General features: G+C 43.9%; 1 protein-coding gene across 1 annotated transcript in view; it reads right to left on the reverse strand.

Moving 5' to 3' along the window:
• Nucleotides 1-4,267: 4,267 nt before the first annotated feature.
• AR (androgen receptor) overlaps nucleotides 4,268-16,829 on the reverse strand; it is a 177,962-nt gene continuing 165,400 nt past the window's right edge. Inside the window, exons 6-8 of the mRNA XM_007991938.3 lie at nucleotides 12,999-13,129; nucleotides 11,977-12,134; nucleotides 4,268-11,264 (exon numbers count right to left, since the gene is read on the reverse strand). Of these exons, the coding sequence (XP_007990129.1) occupies nucleotides 11,109-11,264; nucleotides 11,977-12,134; nucleotides 12,999-13,129 (445 nt within the window). The 3' untranslated portion in view covers nucleotides 4,268-11,108. The remainder of the gene's footprint in view (nucleotides 11,265-11,976; nucleotides 12,135-12,998; nucleotides 13,130-16,829) is intronic.

Raw genomic sequence — 16,829 nt, forward strand, 5'->3', positions numbered from 1 at the left:
TTATCTTTCACATGTGGCAACTGAGAATAACTAGCCTATAGAAGAAAACCTACTTCTTAACAGGGGACTTGAGGCCTTTCACAATGGGTCCTAGCCCAGACTCATCTCCAAGTCTTACTCCCCACTAGTTCCCATTTATCTTGACTGTCCCAAAACAGAAGCCATACTCTTTTCTGCTTCTTGTGTATTTGTCCATCTGTTCCTTCTTCTTTGGTTGCCTGCCCAGTTACCTTTTCCTGTTGTGAAATTTCATCTCATTGTTCAAGGCTGGTGGCAAATGTTACTTCCTCTAGGAAGGTGAAAAGTTGTCTCTTTTCCTTCATCATTTTTTTCTGACTTCCTCTTTGGATGAATTAATGAGGCCCCATACCCATTGAGCAGCAATTTGGCTGGCTTTCCACAGACTGCACTACCCCTTTAGATGATGCTACTGCTTTTCTCTGAGATCACCTGTCTGCAATTTGGGAGCCCTGTGCCATTGAATGTCACCTCAGGAAGACCATGCCAGGTCCACGTGAGATAGTAGGCAATGCCTGCTCTCACTGCAGAGTCGTGTAAACACATTCCAAGAATTGCACTGCCAGGTCCTTTGATAGATTGGTGTAATGTGAATAGACTGAGACTGAAAATCAGGAGAATTGGGGCTTCCAGTTTAGACTTAGGACTATCAGTTATTTGGGAGTAGCCATTGGGAAAATCACTTCATCTTGATGAGCCAGTTTTCCTTTCTGCAAAATGGGTCTGGTCCCTGACCCCCCTGCCTCTTCATGATGTTATGAGGTTTAGATGAGATTATGTGTCTTACAGTGCTTTAGGAATTGAAATGGTGGCAAAGGCGTCTATGACTCCCCTTCATTCTTGGGATAAAGGCCTATATGTCACTCTTTAGTGTGACGTATAGGCCATTGCTGGCTTTGCTTGTGCCTCCTTCTTTTTTTTTTTTTTTTTTTTTTTTTTTTTTTTTTTTTTTTTTTTTGAGACGGAGTCTCGCTCTGTCGCCCACGCTGGAGTGCAGTGGCCGGATCTCAGCTCACTGTAAGCTCCGCCTCCCGGGTTCACGCCATTCTCCTGCCTCAGCCTCCCAAGTAGCTGGGACTACAGGCGCCCGCCACCTCGCCCGGCTAGTTTTTTGTATTTTTTAGTAGAGACGGGGTTTCACCGTGTTAGTCAGGATGGTCTCGATCTCCTGACCTCGTGATCCGCCCGTCTCGGCCTCCCAAAGTGCTGGGATTACAGGCTTGAGCCACCGCGCCCGGCCTTGTGCCTCCTTCTTTACCTTCATCTCTCAAAACCATACTCTTCTTCAAACCCTTCTCTCAGGCTAAAATGATCAGAGTTTCCCTTACTAGGCTACTGTCTCTTGTCTGAGTAAGAATGCCCCTTTTTCAATACCCAGCCCCATCTTCATGCAACTTGTTTCACAGCCTAGACTTCTCTAAGAACTCTTCCTTGACCTTTCTACTAGACTGGACTAGGCCTCCTTCCTCTGTACCTCAGCAAAATCCCCAACTTCCCTCAACATAACATCCATTACATTTTATTACAATTGTCTGTGTCAAATAAATAGCTGTTGAATAAAGGAAAGAACAAATAAGTGAGGGGGATACTGAATACCATGTCCCTGTGAGGGATCCTTGCAGTCTTTTGAGACAGTGGAATTATCCCACAATATAGTCCAACACAGACATTAGCCACCCGTGGCACTGTGCACGCACATCAAAAGGGCCTGCTTCCTTTGGAAACAAGTGTTGCTGCCCAGGTAGTGAGTGTTGTGCCTCGCACAGCATCCGCTTCCTCTGCTGGGCTGTTTTCTGGTCTCAGATCCAAAGTACTCTAATGGGGGTGTGGGGAGGGCTATTTGCATAGAGTTTGGATTAAACCTCCTTGTTTGGCATGAAGCCTTGTGGTTGACAGCCATATGCGGTTCCCCTAATGACCTTCTCCTCGCTTGAAGCCCTGTGGGGAAGGAGCTAAGGGAAGGAGGGAAGTTGTGGCTTGAAAAAGAATTGGTGGTGGGATAATATGAGAATTTGAACCATCTGCATCTGCCTGTTAATTCAGAAAGTTCTCATACCTCATGCTTGCTAAATTGTTCTCATTGCCTCTGTAGTCCCTATTCCAGCTCCCCCAACAGTTTTCTCCTTCTTTCACCTTTCCCTAGAGTGGCACGAAGAAAACACCTGGGAGTGGGTGGTAGGTGAAGTAGATGCTGTAGTTGGTGTAGAGATCCTGGGTCTGTATATGTAGGAGCCAGACAAGAGGTGGAAGCTCTCTCACTAGGGCTCTGAACCCATATGCAAGGGGATGGTAGAAGTTCTCAGGTGCCCTATTACCTTGGTATGCTTCCTGCAGGCACATGAAGGGACCAGGAGCTGGGTGTTCTAGGGCTGGTCCCTTGACACAGGTCCTAGTTCACAGTACCATTCAAATTTTTTTGCATAGCTCCCTCATGTGAAGAATAAGTTAGGGCTAGATAATGTCTAAGATCCCTTCTAGTTCTACAGGCAGGAATTCTAAATTAGAGGTTAGCTCAATCTCTTTGGAGAGAGTGATGTTGGAGGACTGGGGCTGGGTATTATACATTGAAGTTCCAGAGTGATCTGGCAAAGGCATTTAATAGAGTGTAAACTCATTGAAGGTACAGACAGTGCATGGACTGGGGCTTAACTCCTACTTATCTCTGCCATTTATGAGATAATCTCAATAGGAAGCTATTTCCCTTTTGAGCCCCTTCCTCATCCATCAAGGGGTTGACAATATCTATTACACAGGACTCAGTTGTTGTTTTTATGCTCCCCACACTAGTTGTTTTGTAAATAATTGTTGAGTACAAATGTGAATATTTAGCTCCAAAACTGTTCTAGGAGTAGTAAATGGTCTTTTTCTTTCCCCTTATGATTAAGAAAGATGTTGCTGCAGTTTTCAATAACCATGGCGTCCGCACTAGAAGGGACTTCCCATCTCATGTAGTTTTACTCCACACATTTTACAGATTAGAAAACTGAGGTCCAGAAAGGGCAGATTGCTGCCTAGCGTCATATAGTAAATCAACAGGGGAGAATCCTAGCTATACACTAGCTTCATGACTATGGGCAAGTCACATACAGGACTCCTGCCTCTAGGCTCTTTTCAACCCACTAGGTGTCCTTTGTGCTTTGCTACTCCTTGGAAAACCTATGGTGGATGCTAACCACCTTGTCTCTTTAGGCAGGAGCTGAGTGGTGAGTGAAGCCAAGTCAGATGGCTGTAAGGTCATTCGCTGTAGATGCAAACGAACAGGACCTAGGCAATGGTGGTCAGAGAAAAATCCTCTGGAGGCATGCTTTGACTTTACACACACAACCTGCAAGTAAACATACTCTCTGTCTCTTACTTAAACACATGCAAAGCACACATCCCAAGAATCTATTGTTCTCCTCTCCTCTCCATCAAGCACTGATCTCAGGAAAAATCTGAGAAATCCATCCATTCTAAGGTGGTCAATGATAAACATGGCTCAATGTGGGATCCCTCTCAAGGGTTCTGGCATTTTAACAGGGAGCAAAGCCAGAGCTTAATAGCCCACCAGCTGTGTCACATATGTTCTCACTGAATCTTCAACTCAGCCGAGAAAGAAGGCATTCTGACAACCCTTATTACAGGGGAGGATATGGAAGAATAGATACTTTTCTTATTATTCATTGACATGTTTTGTCACACCTCATTGATGCCTTGTATCTCAGGCCCAAAAATTCAATCTGGAACCTCGTAAGTATTCACACTGAGAGGCCACAAGAAGAGGCCTTACTTGAACTGAAGAACCCAAAAGAAGGCTGATTTAGATTTTACTTGGGCGGTCGAGGATGGTAAGGCCCCTGAAAAATAGTGAGGGTGTGAAGGTGCCCATTCTTTAACTGAAGCTTGGTTAGAACTGGGCAGTGATGCCACCATTTTATGCTCCCACAAGGATAAGGCTGTGAAAGTAGGCAACTGGGCTTTGTGTGGCTTTTCCCCAGCTGACAAGTTTGGTGTTTTTCAAGAGAAGTTGTGATGGGTCGCCAGTGTCCATCTGTGCTTTCTAGCCCAAATTCCTGGTTATTTTGGTCGTCCCAGGTCAGCTTATGCTAAGGCCACCACAGGGCAAATTTGTAAGCCTTGTGCAAAGACTTTTAAAAATATATGAAAATCAAAATAGCATAAAACACAACTGGGCATGATACCAACTCTTGACTTCAATAAAAACAGCCAATAAAAAGAGGTAATTAAAAGAACTCTGATGACATTCATCTGAAATTTTAGATTTCTTTATGTTTTAACAAAGTAACAACAATGATAAGAGGACATTAGCAGCTTTTCTTGGGTCTCTTTGTTAACAATAACTCGATCCTGCAGCCACAACAGGGGATGTGGCCAAGTTTTAGCTGGCAGACCAGCAAGCCAATATTTTACACAATGGATGACATTTCTGAAAGCAGAGGCAGAGACAGACCCAAAGTCACACATTTAGTCCAACAAACAAGTTTCTGCCATTTTTAATTGTATTTAGAGCAACAAAAGATTCCAAGATTACAAAAAGAGAACAGAACACTAGCGCTTGGAGCTGGTCCTGCTGCCCAGTGGAGGCCAAGTGCCACTGTGACAACTGAGCCCCATCTAAAGAAATTTCAAGCAAAATTGTTTCTTTTAAGAAAATCTTTGTATGATGCTTTCTTTCTCTCTCTCTTCTTTCTTCTTTCTTTTTTTTCCCTTCAACTTTGATAATTAATTCTTATCTCTGTTTACATAGTCTGCTCCCTCCTGCTGTCAGATTAATTCCAAGGACAGCACAAGAATGTCATGTCTGAGGCACTCCCTAATCAATGTTCCAGTCTAGAGGAAAGCAGAAAGGTGTCACTGGGTTGTGAGGGGACTTTTTAATTTTTTTTTTTTTTTTTCGCGTGGGTCGTTCTGATGGTGGCTGCTCTCAGCATCCAAGTGGCTTCTGGGATAGGACAACTCCACAGGCACTTCACTGTAGGACAGTTAACACCAAGGGCTAAGGTTGTAAGAGAATGCAAATCTGGCCTGTCACCTATGCAGAGTACAGGTTCCCATACTGTGAAGCAACAGCCAGAGAGGGAACCACCAGAGAAACAGCATTTCAGAGTTGTCTTTCCTTTGGTTTATGGATATGCGTGTGTTCTAGTCTTTGGTGGGCAAAGGAATCTGCAGCTACATGACAATCTTGTTAAGTAGCTTATGTAGGAAATGTTTCAGGTCACAAGGGCCACCCATTCTAAGGCTTCTTATTTAATTCCCTAGGCTAAGAGACGGGTGGGGAAAAGAAAAAACCCAGCACCCTGCTATACTGAATTGGAATCAGAAGCCAATCGATGCATATTACCTACGTTCTGGCCAAATCAAATGAGGATAAATCAAAACTGAGGCAAAAGCTGTTTTTTACTATAAAACTCCACCTACTAAATTCAAATATCTACCACTCTTTCTATGGGTGAAGAAATTCCAAATGATTTGTTATCTCAGCTGAAATGTCTGAAGAGGAGTGACTAATGTGGATTTTTCTGCCTTCACCTAGAAATGGTTGAGTTGGGAGGCCCTGGGCAACAGATCCCGGTGTCAATCTCTTAGTCAAAGAAAAACACCCTACCCGTGGGCAGAAATGAACCTGCACCTACAGAAATACAACTTCTAGTACTCTGACAAGTTTTAACAGATAAAAACATATTTTCATTTGTCAAAATCTTTACAGAACATATCCAAAACCAGAATTACAGCACACAGACACCCATTAACAGGAGCACCTCAATCTCAGGTGAGGGAATTTGTGTGAAAGATGGAGCGCTTGCTCCAGGTTCCAATGCAGGAAACTGTCCTTCTCTCACAAGGATGGTGAAGACCAAAGAACAGTTCTCTTCTCCCAATAGCTCAGGTCCCATTAGGGCACCACTGGTCAATCACTTGGGTAGGCTTTTGGCCCCAAGTTTGGGCCTTCCCTGTGGTAAATCTCAATCAGTTCCATTGAGTTTTTACACTTTCCACATTCATCTGTCTTGAACTAGTAAAGTACAATGTATCATGTCCTCTACTCTTTTTACCCCTCTGCTCCTTCACAGGACCTGTGGGTCAGACCCAATAGGGGAGAAAACTTTTAGTTATCTGATTAATCCACATGTCTTGTCTGTTCTGAGAGAGCTTCCATAACATAACTGCATCCTCTCTCACAAGTACATGGCATCAGGTGTGATCTGGAACCAAATATAAAGATCCAGAGAAAGGTAAAGCTATCAGAACACACACACGCACACGCACACACACACACACACACTATATATATGTGTGTGTGTGTGTATATATATATATATAAAATATATATATATATTTCAATTTTGAAACATGGATACAAATATTCATTTACAATATATTTCAACTTTCTGCCTTCAACTGCAGATAACTTCTTGTGCCATCCAAAGTGGGCAGAAATAAGGATTTCTGCCTGCTGTCCCTCTAGTGCAAAATCTAGTACTTTAAATGATTCCTTATCAGCAAGGGTTTCACATCTTCAGATAAGCTAACATGGGCACTAGCAAACACAGTGGCTAAGAAGAGCTCCATTTCCAACCATGCAATGATGGAGCTTCAAGAATTTGCTCAGCAACTACTAAAGAAAAGGAAAGCCAGTTCTACTTATAAAATCACTTAGTGAAGGACCCATAAACCCATTTTCCCAAAATTATTTTCAACTCTTCCAAACATGTATATTATTAGGGGAAAAAAACCCCACAAAACTCTTATAAGTCAGTCACCAGCAAAGTCCTTTAGTCTGTCTTTGGACAGCTTATCAAAGAGGCACTAATGCTTGCTCCCTCCCTGCCCTTGTGAATTTTGGTATCTTAGCAGATACAATGTAATCTTTGGTTACATAATGTGATGCTTTCATCTCTCTTTTTAAAAACTGCTTTAAAAGATTTTCAAAAAGATTAATGGTGAGAACAGATCTGCCTACAAAGGCATCAGGGGTAGAAACTTCCTTTTCCAAGAAACTGAACATGCTGAATGGCTTATTTTGACTTTAAGTTTTGGATTTGATCTGCTACTTTGGCATTCCTGATTCCCATGACCCCTTGTAGTGGGTCAAACATGAAAACCACTCCCTTGGCCCAGTGCCCTCTCACCTGGGCAACTGGCACAAGATGATTCGTAGACAGCCAGCCTCTTATTTTTCCAGGGCTATGCAGGAGCCATGCTCGGGTAGTTACTGGACTGTCTCGAGAGAGTCTCCTGAAATGCAGCTTTGGTGCAGGGCTGGGAAGGGGCAGAGGAAGTGGCCTGGGCCTTTATGCCCTGCCAGATATCAAGGGAGAGAAGGGGGGAAAGGCCACATCTGTGCTGTGCCTAGTGAAACGAACACTTAGAAGCTACTTGAAGCTCAATGTTAGCTCATTTGTGTCAGTATCATGTGGATGGTGGACATATTTTCTCTTAAAGTACAAGTCAAATAAAACTTATTATGTATGCCTATATGCATTTGGAAGTAGAGTATGGACAGAGAGAGACTCTAGCATCAGCACATTGTTTTTCAACCTGGACAATTACCTCAGCAACTACCCAAAGGACAGAATGAAGCTCTCTATATTTTTTTAGTGCCAGTGAACATACATAAAAATATATGTATTACAGATTTTCTTTTTTCAAAGATATATGACAGTCCTTCAAAATATCCCTTTCTCAGAGTAAGAGAATTAAAAAAAATAATAAACTTTCCAAGAACAACAACATTGCCTGTGGCATAGAAAAAGCTATGAAACAAAGAATCCAACAACTCCCATGTCAACACAGAGGCTAGGCCCAGGCGAGTTGCCCAATGAACGAGAGCTGAAACCGCCACACGACTCTTTTCTTTGACTACAGAGTTCGTGATCCTGGCAGCAGTCTGCTGCCTGGCACAGACGAGGTCTTCTCCCTGGTGCTCCTTCTTTTTCTCTTCCTCACTCTTCATCCACATCAAGCACCGCCAACTTGTTTGGAGATGGTCCTCGTGACTTTTCCGGTGAGTGATCCTCATCTTCTAGCTCGCCAGGTAAGTGGGTCTGAGTGGCCAGTCCTTCACAGGTGAGTACAGTATACCAACCATACCAACTCCGTTTGTAGAGCAGAGTGCATGCAAAATGAGACTTCTGTCAATTACATTGGCTAGAACATCAATGGCCAAAAGAAAAAAAAAATCCTCCTCCTTTCATCCATGGGAGAACAGAGCCAAGCTAAAACCTCCTTTGTTCACTCAAATCCAAGCACAGAAAGGGAAGGCCTAAAGCCTTGTGTAGGCTATTTTTCCCTAGTCTTGTTATTTGGAAATTTGGAGTAATCCAGTTGTTGCTTTTAATTACACTGCTGTTTCACTGATTTTTGGCTTTTGCAAATGAAAAACATATATTCATAGTGACAAGAGTCACAACTGGGAAACTCATAAAGATGAAACATTTGATAGAGAAATGTAAAGGAGAGCTTCTAGTATTTACAATGAGAGATATGAGAATGATATAATTCAATCCATGTATCACAAAAGATGAAAATCATTCCAAAACAGATGTAAAGGACCTATTAAAATGTAACCTAGTGTAACTGAAAAGAGTGGTGGAATTTTTTTCTGTTTAAAACAGCTAAAAGTGATCCTGTACATGAGCCAGATGGTGTAGTAATAAAGAAAACCAGAATGTGTCTATCCCATCCCAGAAAGGGAACCTGTTAGCTTTAGTTTTGTCCAGCAGTCTTGGATTGGCATATTACTCATCTTAGGTTCCCCTCTCCCTTGTTATTTAAAGAAGCTGTTTTGCAAGTTCGTTTGGCTATTAATATCAATGCAGAAATCAGGGAAGGAAACCCTTGTGGATCATATCATGTCACTCAGAAACTATCCTCTCAACAAACAGAGTGAACCAATTAAAATGGGCAGCTTGATGACTGGCCCTTGATTTCTTGAGTTCAACAGATGAGATTAAGAGCTAAGTAAGGAGGCAGTGGCCAAGATGAGAAAGTAGGTGGACATTTTCCCTTGCACTTGGGGTTGGAGAATGAAGTCAACAGAACACAGGCGTGCCAAAAGACTAGATGAAACCAGTGTCCCAGGGCACACCTTGAGTTCATGGGTGGCAATGTATTGGAGCCACACCAACCAGACCTTTCCGGAAGAAACCATGGTTCTATAGAAAGTCTCAATGGTTCGGCCTCCCTCTGACTAAGAGGCAGCAACAAAGGTGGGGAATCTGAGTGAGTATGGGCAATGTCAGAGCCCAGAATCAGCAGCAGAGGAGGATGATGAGTGAACTCACCAGATGGTGTCCATCTGACTTTAGGCTTTGCCGCTGAAGATTTTAATTCAGTAGTCAAAGTCTCCTCTTTGTTCCTTCTCTCTTCTCATGACTTCGGCAGGTGGATATGCTGGGTGGCAAGAAGAGCATTTGCAGGGTTTCTGGTTCTAGTGCCTTCATTCTTCCCACTCTGGTAATTGAGTTTTCTCTTCAACCCTGATCTGGGCAGCCCCTTTAGCTGCTCTAAAGAAGGAAGTGAGAACTTCTCCACTTGCTGGAAGGGTATCATCTCTGGGGGACAAGGGCAAGACACCCAGTTTGTCTGATCCCTTTGATGCCTTCTTTCCAGTTTGTCTAAGGGCTCCAGCGATCTGACAGTTGGTAAGAAATCTTTGTGACTACTGGCATCTACAGATAGATGTCAGAGCTGTTGGCCTGCTAACCTTCTTGATGGGGGGAGCTCTTAACAGAGAATCTGTGAACATGCCCAAAAGAAGCAAACAGGCTTGACCACCATGGCTGAAATGCAGTGTGATGAAGTTCGGGCCTACAAAACACTGAATGGAGGACATAAGGTGCTTGTGGCTTCACGGAGTTTGGCAGAAAACTTCATTCAGGTCTTTTAAAGGTGGGGAAAATGTAGTGGCAGTGAAAGTTTAACTATTCAGTCAGTGTCCTAAGCAGGAGAACAGTCAAGCTATCACTTTCTTCTCCTCTGGCTCCAGCTCCTCTCTGACTCACACATGAGAAAGCAGACCTGGATCCAAACGGGGCCTTACAAAGGGTTAAATCTCTGCTCCCCTTCTTCTCAGTGGTCTGACTTTTCTGTGGAAGTCACCAAGTTTTGGCTAAAGAGAACATTCAGTTCAAAGGTCTTAGAAAAACTATTGAAAGTCAATTTGAGGTTGGAGGCAGAGAGTGAGAAAGAAAAGGGTTTGGGGGTGAGGCATTAACATGCAGACAAATTTTCAACAAGTACATTTTCAGTATAATGAATTGCTCTACAGTTGAGCAGTCTAGCCCCCAGGGGCCAAGGCTGTGGGCAGGTACTGATGTTCCATCTGCCCTCCTTGTCCTCTCCTCTCTCTCTGTCCAGCCCCCTGCCCAACTCAGCTCTGGGGTCACTCTGCCCTCTAATGGCAACAGCCATTGGCAGAAAATAAAGTCTCCCATGGAGGGAGGAGATGAAAAAATCAGTAACTCCCCGGGGGCCTGCAATTTTCACCTTCTAGTCACTATTGGCCTCTTTGGGGATTTCTATATATTTGTTTGTATGTGTGTAATTATTTATTTATTTATTTATTTTTGAGGAAAAAACACTAGCAAGGTTTTTTGGCTTATTATTTTTCGTTTTGTTTTTGCCTTTTTTTTTTTTTTTTTTTTTTTTTTTTTGCTTGCTTTTGTTTTGATTTCCCCAGATAATCTTAGCTCTCTAAACTTCCCGTGGCATAAGATAAGTAAACGTTTGTGTGGCTGGCACAGAGTAGTGCTGTAAACAAGCACAACTTGATACTGGGCCACATGAGGATCATCACAGATTTAAAGGCATACAACACCATTCAAAACACAGATAGGAGTCACAATGGGGAGCAAAGTCTGAAGTTGCCATGGGAGGATTAGATAGGGAGGGAAGAAGAAAACGAAAGGAGAGAAAGAGAAAAAAAAGCCCAGCAAATAGAACTCAGGAACATGTTCATGACAGACTGTACATCAATAGAGGAAATTCCCCAAGGCACTGCAGAGGAGTAGTGCAGAGTTATAACAGGCAGAAGACATCTGAAAGGGGGCATGAGCTGGGGTGAGGAAATAGGGATTTCCAATGCTTCACTGGGTGTGGAAATAGATGGGCTTGACTTTCCCAGAAAGGATCTTGGGCACTTGCACAGAGATGATCTCTGCCATCATTTCCGGAAAGTCCACGCTCACCATGTGTGACTTGATTAGCAGGTCAAAAGTGAACTGATGCAGCTCTCTCGCAATCTGTAGGGAACAATAAGAGAGAGAAAAACAGGGTTGACAAGGAGGTGGGCTCTGCTAGACTCTTCCCTAACCTTTGATTTTTGGTCTTTCAGTCTTTTGTTTCCTCCCCCTTCCCTGTCCTTCCTTGGTCCTCCCCCATGAGGTCGTGTGTGTGTGTGTGTGTGTGTGTGTGTGTGTGAGAGAGAGAGAGATGGTCTCCATGGAGTCACTGAGGGCTCCCAAGCGATGTCTTATACCATTGTAAGCTTTCTGACTCAAGACTTCTCCAGCTTGTGCTCTCACCCCAGCCTCTATACTCCATCTCTCTCTCTCTCTCTCTCTCTCTCTCTCTCTCTCTCTCTCTCTCTCTCTCCTCTCTCTCTCTGTCACACACACACACACACACACAGACAAACTCACATGAACATGACTCAAAGAAGAGGGGAGAAACATCCAGGTCTGTTTTGTCTGCCTAGAGAATGCATCTGCTGTAAGTCCCTTCCCTGAGTCCCAACTGCTCTGTTCTCAACTCCTCCACCCCTTTCACAATATCCAGCTGGGACACTGTGACCCGTGTTCCTTTCTTCACCACATTTTCTTCCTGGACCACACTCAAAGCCAGAGGGGAATGGAAGCACCTCCCAACAGGTGGTGCCAGACCCTAGAGAAGCATATTATCATTGGCTCTATCAGGCTGTTCTCCCTGATAAAGCACCCTCCATCATTTGCTTACAGGCTGCACAGAGTCCAGGAGCTTGGTGAGCTGGTAGAAACGCCTTGAGCAGGATGTGGGATTTTTTCTTTTGCATGCAATGATACGATCGAGTTCCTTGATGTAGTTCATTCGAAGTTCATCAAAGAATTTTTGATTTTTCAGCCCATCCACTGGAACTGATGTGGGATGAAGACAGAATGGGGAGGGGAAGCATGCCCACGAAGGAACATTAGACAAAGCACCAAGTTTTCTGACCACAGACTTGACCCCCACCCCCACAGGGAACCATCTACTTGGCTTCCTGTTAGTTGAAGTCTGTGGGCTTGGGGCCTTCAGTCTGTCAGGGAGATCTCAGGGGAAAGGATAGCTGGATCCAATCTGAAGGGAGTCAAGTAAATCAAATTTCCTGAATCTTTTCTTTTTCTACTCTTCTCATATACTCATTTTTTAGGACCTAAGCTTTTATGTCATTTACAGTCAAACCCTGATTTAGACAACTAAAACATATAGCTTTCAATATCAAATTTTGCCTTTCTCCCTCAACAGAGGCTAAGAAAGGGCTCTTCTTAGAAAAATATTAAAGAAAAGTTCCTTGGCTGCCAAACAAATCCTACCTGAGTTGCTTACATAGACCTCCTCCTGTTGGCAGAAGAGGAAATCTTTCCAGGAGGAAATGCCTCCTGCTTTACTGCCCTGCAAGGAATACAAGGTGGCCCATGTTTGTTTCTATAGCAGAAGCTGTGGAGAAATTCACAGACCTGCTATAACCAGTCAAAAAGGCCTTGTCCCAAAGATAGACTAGGGATAGGTGGGGAATTCGATGGAAGCTGACTTCTAGCAAATACATTGGCTTCTAGTCATGAAATTGTTTCTTGTTAGAAGAATGATACTGAGGGAGAGTAGAGTGGGGATGGGGAGGGGAAATGAAGAAGGGAAATGTCAAGGAGCTGGCTTCTCCCTAATAACGTTTTAATGGCAAAAGTGGTCCTCTCTGTGTCTCTGTGCCCTCAGGGGCATTCCCTGCACCTCTAGGCACTTACTAATGCTGAAGAGTAGCAGCGCTTTCATGCACAGGAATTCCTGGGGGGTGATTTGGAGCCATCCAAACTCTTGAGAGAGGTGCCTCATTCGGACACACTGGCTGTACATCCGGGACTTGTGCATGCGGTACCTGGGAAGGAGATACATAGAGGAAAAAGGAATGAGGGGAGGCTTGCAATAAGCCCAGAGGGAATGTCCCTGATTGCCCTTCCTCCCCAGGTTCTCCAAGAAGAGCTTGCTGTTTCTCCTGCTGGTGCTTCAGGGATCAGGATGAGGTTTTTGTTTGTTTGCTTGTTGGTCTGTTTTTTTTTGTTTTTGGTTTTTTTTTTTTTTTTTTTTTTTTTTTTCTATCTCTCTCTTTTCCAAAATCCTGACATCCTGATTACTACTATCTTCCCTGGCCAGGATATGGGTTAGCGCACGGAATTTCCAGGTCTCTGTGCCCCTTCTGTTTTCTGAGACGGGGACAAGAAAGCCTAACCAAATGAACACAATGGGGCAGACACATGGTCTCCCTGACTACAGTTCTAATATCCCAGCTACAGCCAGAACAAGAACCTGCCTCCCAGGCAGCTCAACATGAAAGATTTTTAGGAGAAGCCCCAGTAGTCAGCTCTTAACATCAGGACACCAGGATTTGCAAGTGACCCGAAGTGTTTGGTCATCCTGTTGACCCCTTTGCCTCTGGCCTGGAATACTGGACATTTAATATTTCTTCAAAAACTCCCAGTGAAGCAGATTCCACATTGTTCTTTCAAAATGAGTTTCAATGTTAAATCTGCCAGGGAGTGTTTTTGAATGTCTAATTTAAATGTCCCCTGCTGAAGGGGAGCCCATTCCCTCATATGCTGGCTGCTCCTTACCACAGTTTGGAAACTGTAGACCTATGTGAGCTGCATTTATTATAGTTACTTCTGAACAGATCACCACATTATCACCTATAAATTATACGGGGAAGTGGCCAATGCTTGGCCAACTTTTCAAGGAAGAGCAACCTCTCGGTTCCATGGCTGACCATGGCATACCTCTAAGAGAAGACACAGCATCCTCATGCTAGTAGGCTTTCTAGTTTTCAGCACTTCAAAATTGTGTGTGTGTGTGTGTGTGTGTGTGTAAGACAGAAATTGATTGTGCAGCATGTGCAGAAAGGGAAGGAAATCTGACACCCACTTAAGTGGTGAGGACAAAGACCTCCCAGATGGAGTCTAAAGGCTATGGTTTGACATTTTGGTTTCGAAGCCACTAGCCTACTCCACAGGATGAGAAGGCCTGGTATTGTCTGGGTGGAAGCTCAGCATCCTATCTCAGAGAGATCTTGGCTGTCCTGGAGAAAGAGAGAAGGGGGCAGATGGTGTAGAATTATTCAACTCAGGCTGAAGCCCAACTGGAAAGAGGAAGTGTTTAGATGGTATCACAAATCAATTGAGCAGAACAGTGTTGCTCCAAGCTCTTTCACTATAGATAATTTTTTAGTAAGATTGGCTGACCCTGAGGTCTGGCCCTGCTCCAGTCTCCAATGTACTTTCCCACCTCTGTTGATGACAATGCTGCAATCTTTTTTTACCATTGAAATCACAATGCTGGAATGAGGATTCCTTTAACATTGCTGCAGGCCTCAGGGGCAGAAAAAGTGGGGAATGGAGGAAAGAGAAGTGGAAAGGAAAGGGAGGAAATTCATAGGGGAAGGGGACAAGAAAGGGGGAAAAAGGGAAAAAATACTAGGGAGACAGTTAAAGGAAGGAAGAGAGAGGAGAATGGAGGGTAGAAAAATGAGGCAGGAATGGAATTTAGGAGGAGAGCAGGGTTGGTGGGAGTGCAAGAGAGAAAATAAGATGAGAAATGAAGATTGGAAAACACTAAGCACAGTGCCTGACACATAGCAGGTGTTCCATAAATGACATGTAGAAAGGTGCTATTATAATACTCTTCAGCAGTCTCCAGATAAAATTTGAGGCACATAGAAGTTCAGTAATTTGCCCAAGGTCACACAGCTAAGGTTCAGGCTCATTATCCTCACAACATGTGATCTCTACAAAGAGAGAAGGAAAGAAAAAAACAGGGCTGATAATAGAGTTTGGTGTTGAAGAGATCAGCAAATGGGTTGACCTACTTTGAATAAGTTCTTATCTCTCTCTTTGGGTCTGAGGCTCCCCATTAGCACCTTAGGGAGGCTGGCAGCAATTAGTCACTCTCAACTAGAGAGTACTGCTTCTTCAGTGGGTGTTAGAAATGTGTGGGAGCAGTTTGGGCTGTCAGAATGACTGGAATCCTCTTTGGTATAAAGTAGGCTGGTGCCAGGTATGTCAACCATATTCTACATATTGACAAAATTATTTTTCCCAATATGTCAAAATAATCCATGTTGAGAAACACTTATCTAGATGTTTGTAGACACACTGAGAGTTCTAACATAGTCGCCTCCTACAGGAGGAATAGGGGTCCTATTGTTTCAGGAGCCCTGGGATTTGATGGGTCTAGGCCTCTGACCCTGTGGGGAGGCCTTTTTATAAGCTGAACAAGACTGGACCAGGAAGCTGAGGTGGGATGCCACATGCTTACTCAGAGGTAGAGAAGGAAATGAGGATTTAGAGAACAGCCAATTATCACTTTTCAAAGCTCCAAAGGTCTCAGAGCTCTGGGGAAGGTAGAGCAGGTGCTCATGGAGTTGATTCAATTGCTTAAGGGCAGCAGGGGTTTGAGGATGGGAGATGAACAGTTAGGGGGCTTTTCAAGGCCTGCCCCAGAAGATGGCATCATAGGCAACTTTTTGGAGGTCTGAAAACCACAAAGCAGTTTGTGCCAAAAGCCTAGTAGTTATTCTTAGCTTCTGGCTACCAGGCTGGCAGGGTTGGGAGAGGGCAGCTGGGGACGCTCACTCTCCCTCACATTGCAGTGCTGTACTGGAAGGAACCACTGGCCTGTAGATTTTATTTTAAGACTCTTCTGGGTTAGAGGGCTGAAGAGGGGGGAAGGTCAATTCCTGTCCTGACTGGAAGGATTCTCTGTGGGGAGACTAGCTCAAGGTCCTTGGGAAGATTTCTGTGGCCAGCTCCATTCATTATGCCATTGAGGGACCTCATACAGCAGACATAGAAAAGATTATCATGCCCGGCTGAGGTGGGCAGATAATGAGGTCAGGAGTTCAAGACCAGCCTGGCTAACATGGTGAAATCCCATCTCTACCAAAAATACAAAAATTAGCTGGACATGCTGGCTGGCATCTATAAGCCCAGCTACTCAGAAAGCTGAGGCAGGAGAATTGCTTGAACCAGAGAGGTGGAGGTTGCAGTGGGCCGAGATCATTGCACCACCACCCTCCAGCCTGGGTGGCAGCGCCAAACTCCATCTCGGGGGAAAAAAAATATCACTATTAGGGAACGGTGGATCAGAAAGGGACTTTTTTTTTTTCTTCTTGCCCACTATGGGCCAGACATTCCACATCTGTCAGTTCCCATTTAGTTATCATAAGAAATTACTTATGAAGTTTCTATTATCATTAATTGATGAAGAAATTGGGGGTCAGAAAAGTTAAGGGTCTTTCCCAAAGATGCTGATTAAGAAAATAATAGAACTGAGATTTTAGTGGAGAAAAATGTAATTCCAAAATCTGAGCCACTGGCTAAATTCATGATGTTATATAGAGCTAGTGGCAGGGCAGGTATTAATTAAAGCTGTTTAAGAGAAAGAAAATGGCAGTACCAAGGTCACACAGACAGAGAGTGGTAGAGGTACTCCTCCCCATCAGTTACCACCATGACGCAGAAGAGCTGGGATTCACACGGAAATACATTTGAATCTTCTCTCCAACAGGCACTAGCTCTGTGACTTTG

The sequence above is a fragment of the Chlorocebus sabaeus genome, chromosome X, assembly GCF_047675955.1.
Source record: "Chlorocebus sabaeus isolate Y175 chromosome X, mChlSab1.0.hap1, whole genome shotgun sequence".
Lineage (NCBI taxonomy): Eukaryota > Metazoa > Chordata > Mammalia > Primates > Cercopithecidae > Chlorocebus > Chlorocebus sabaeus.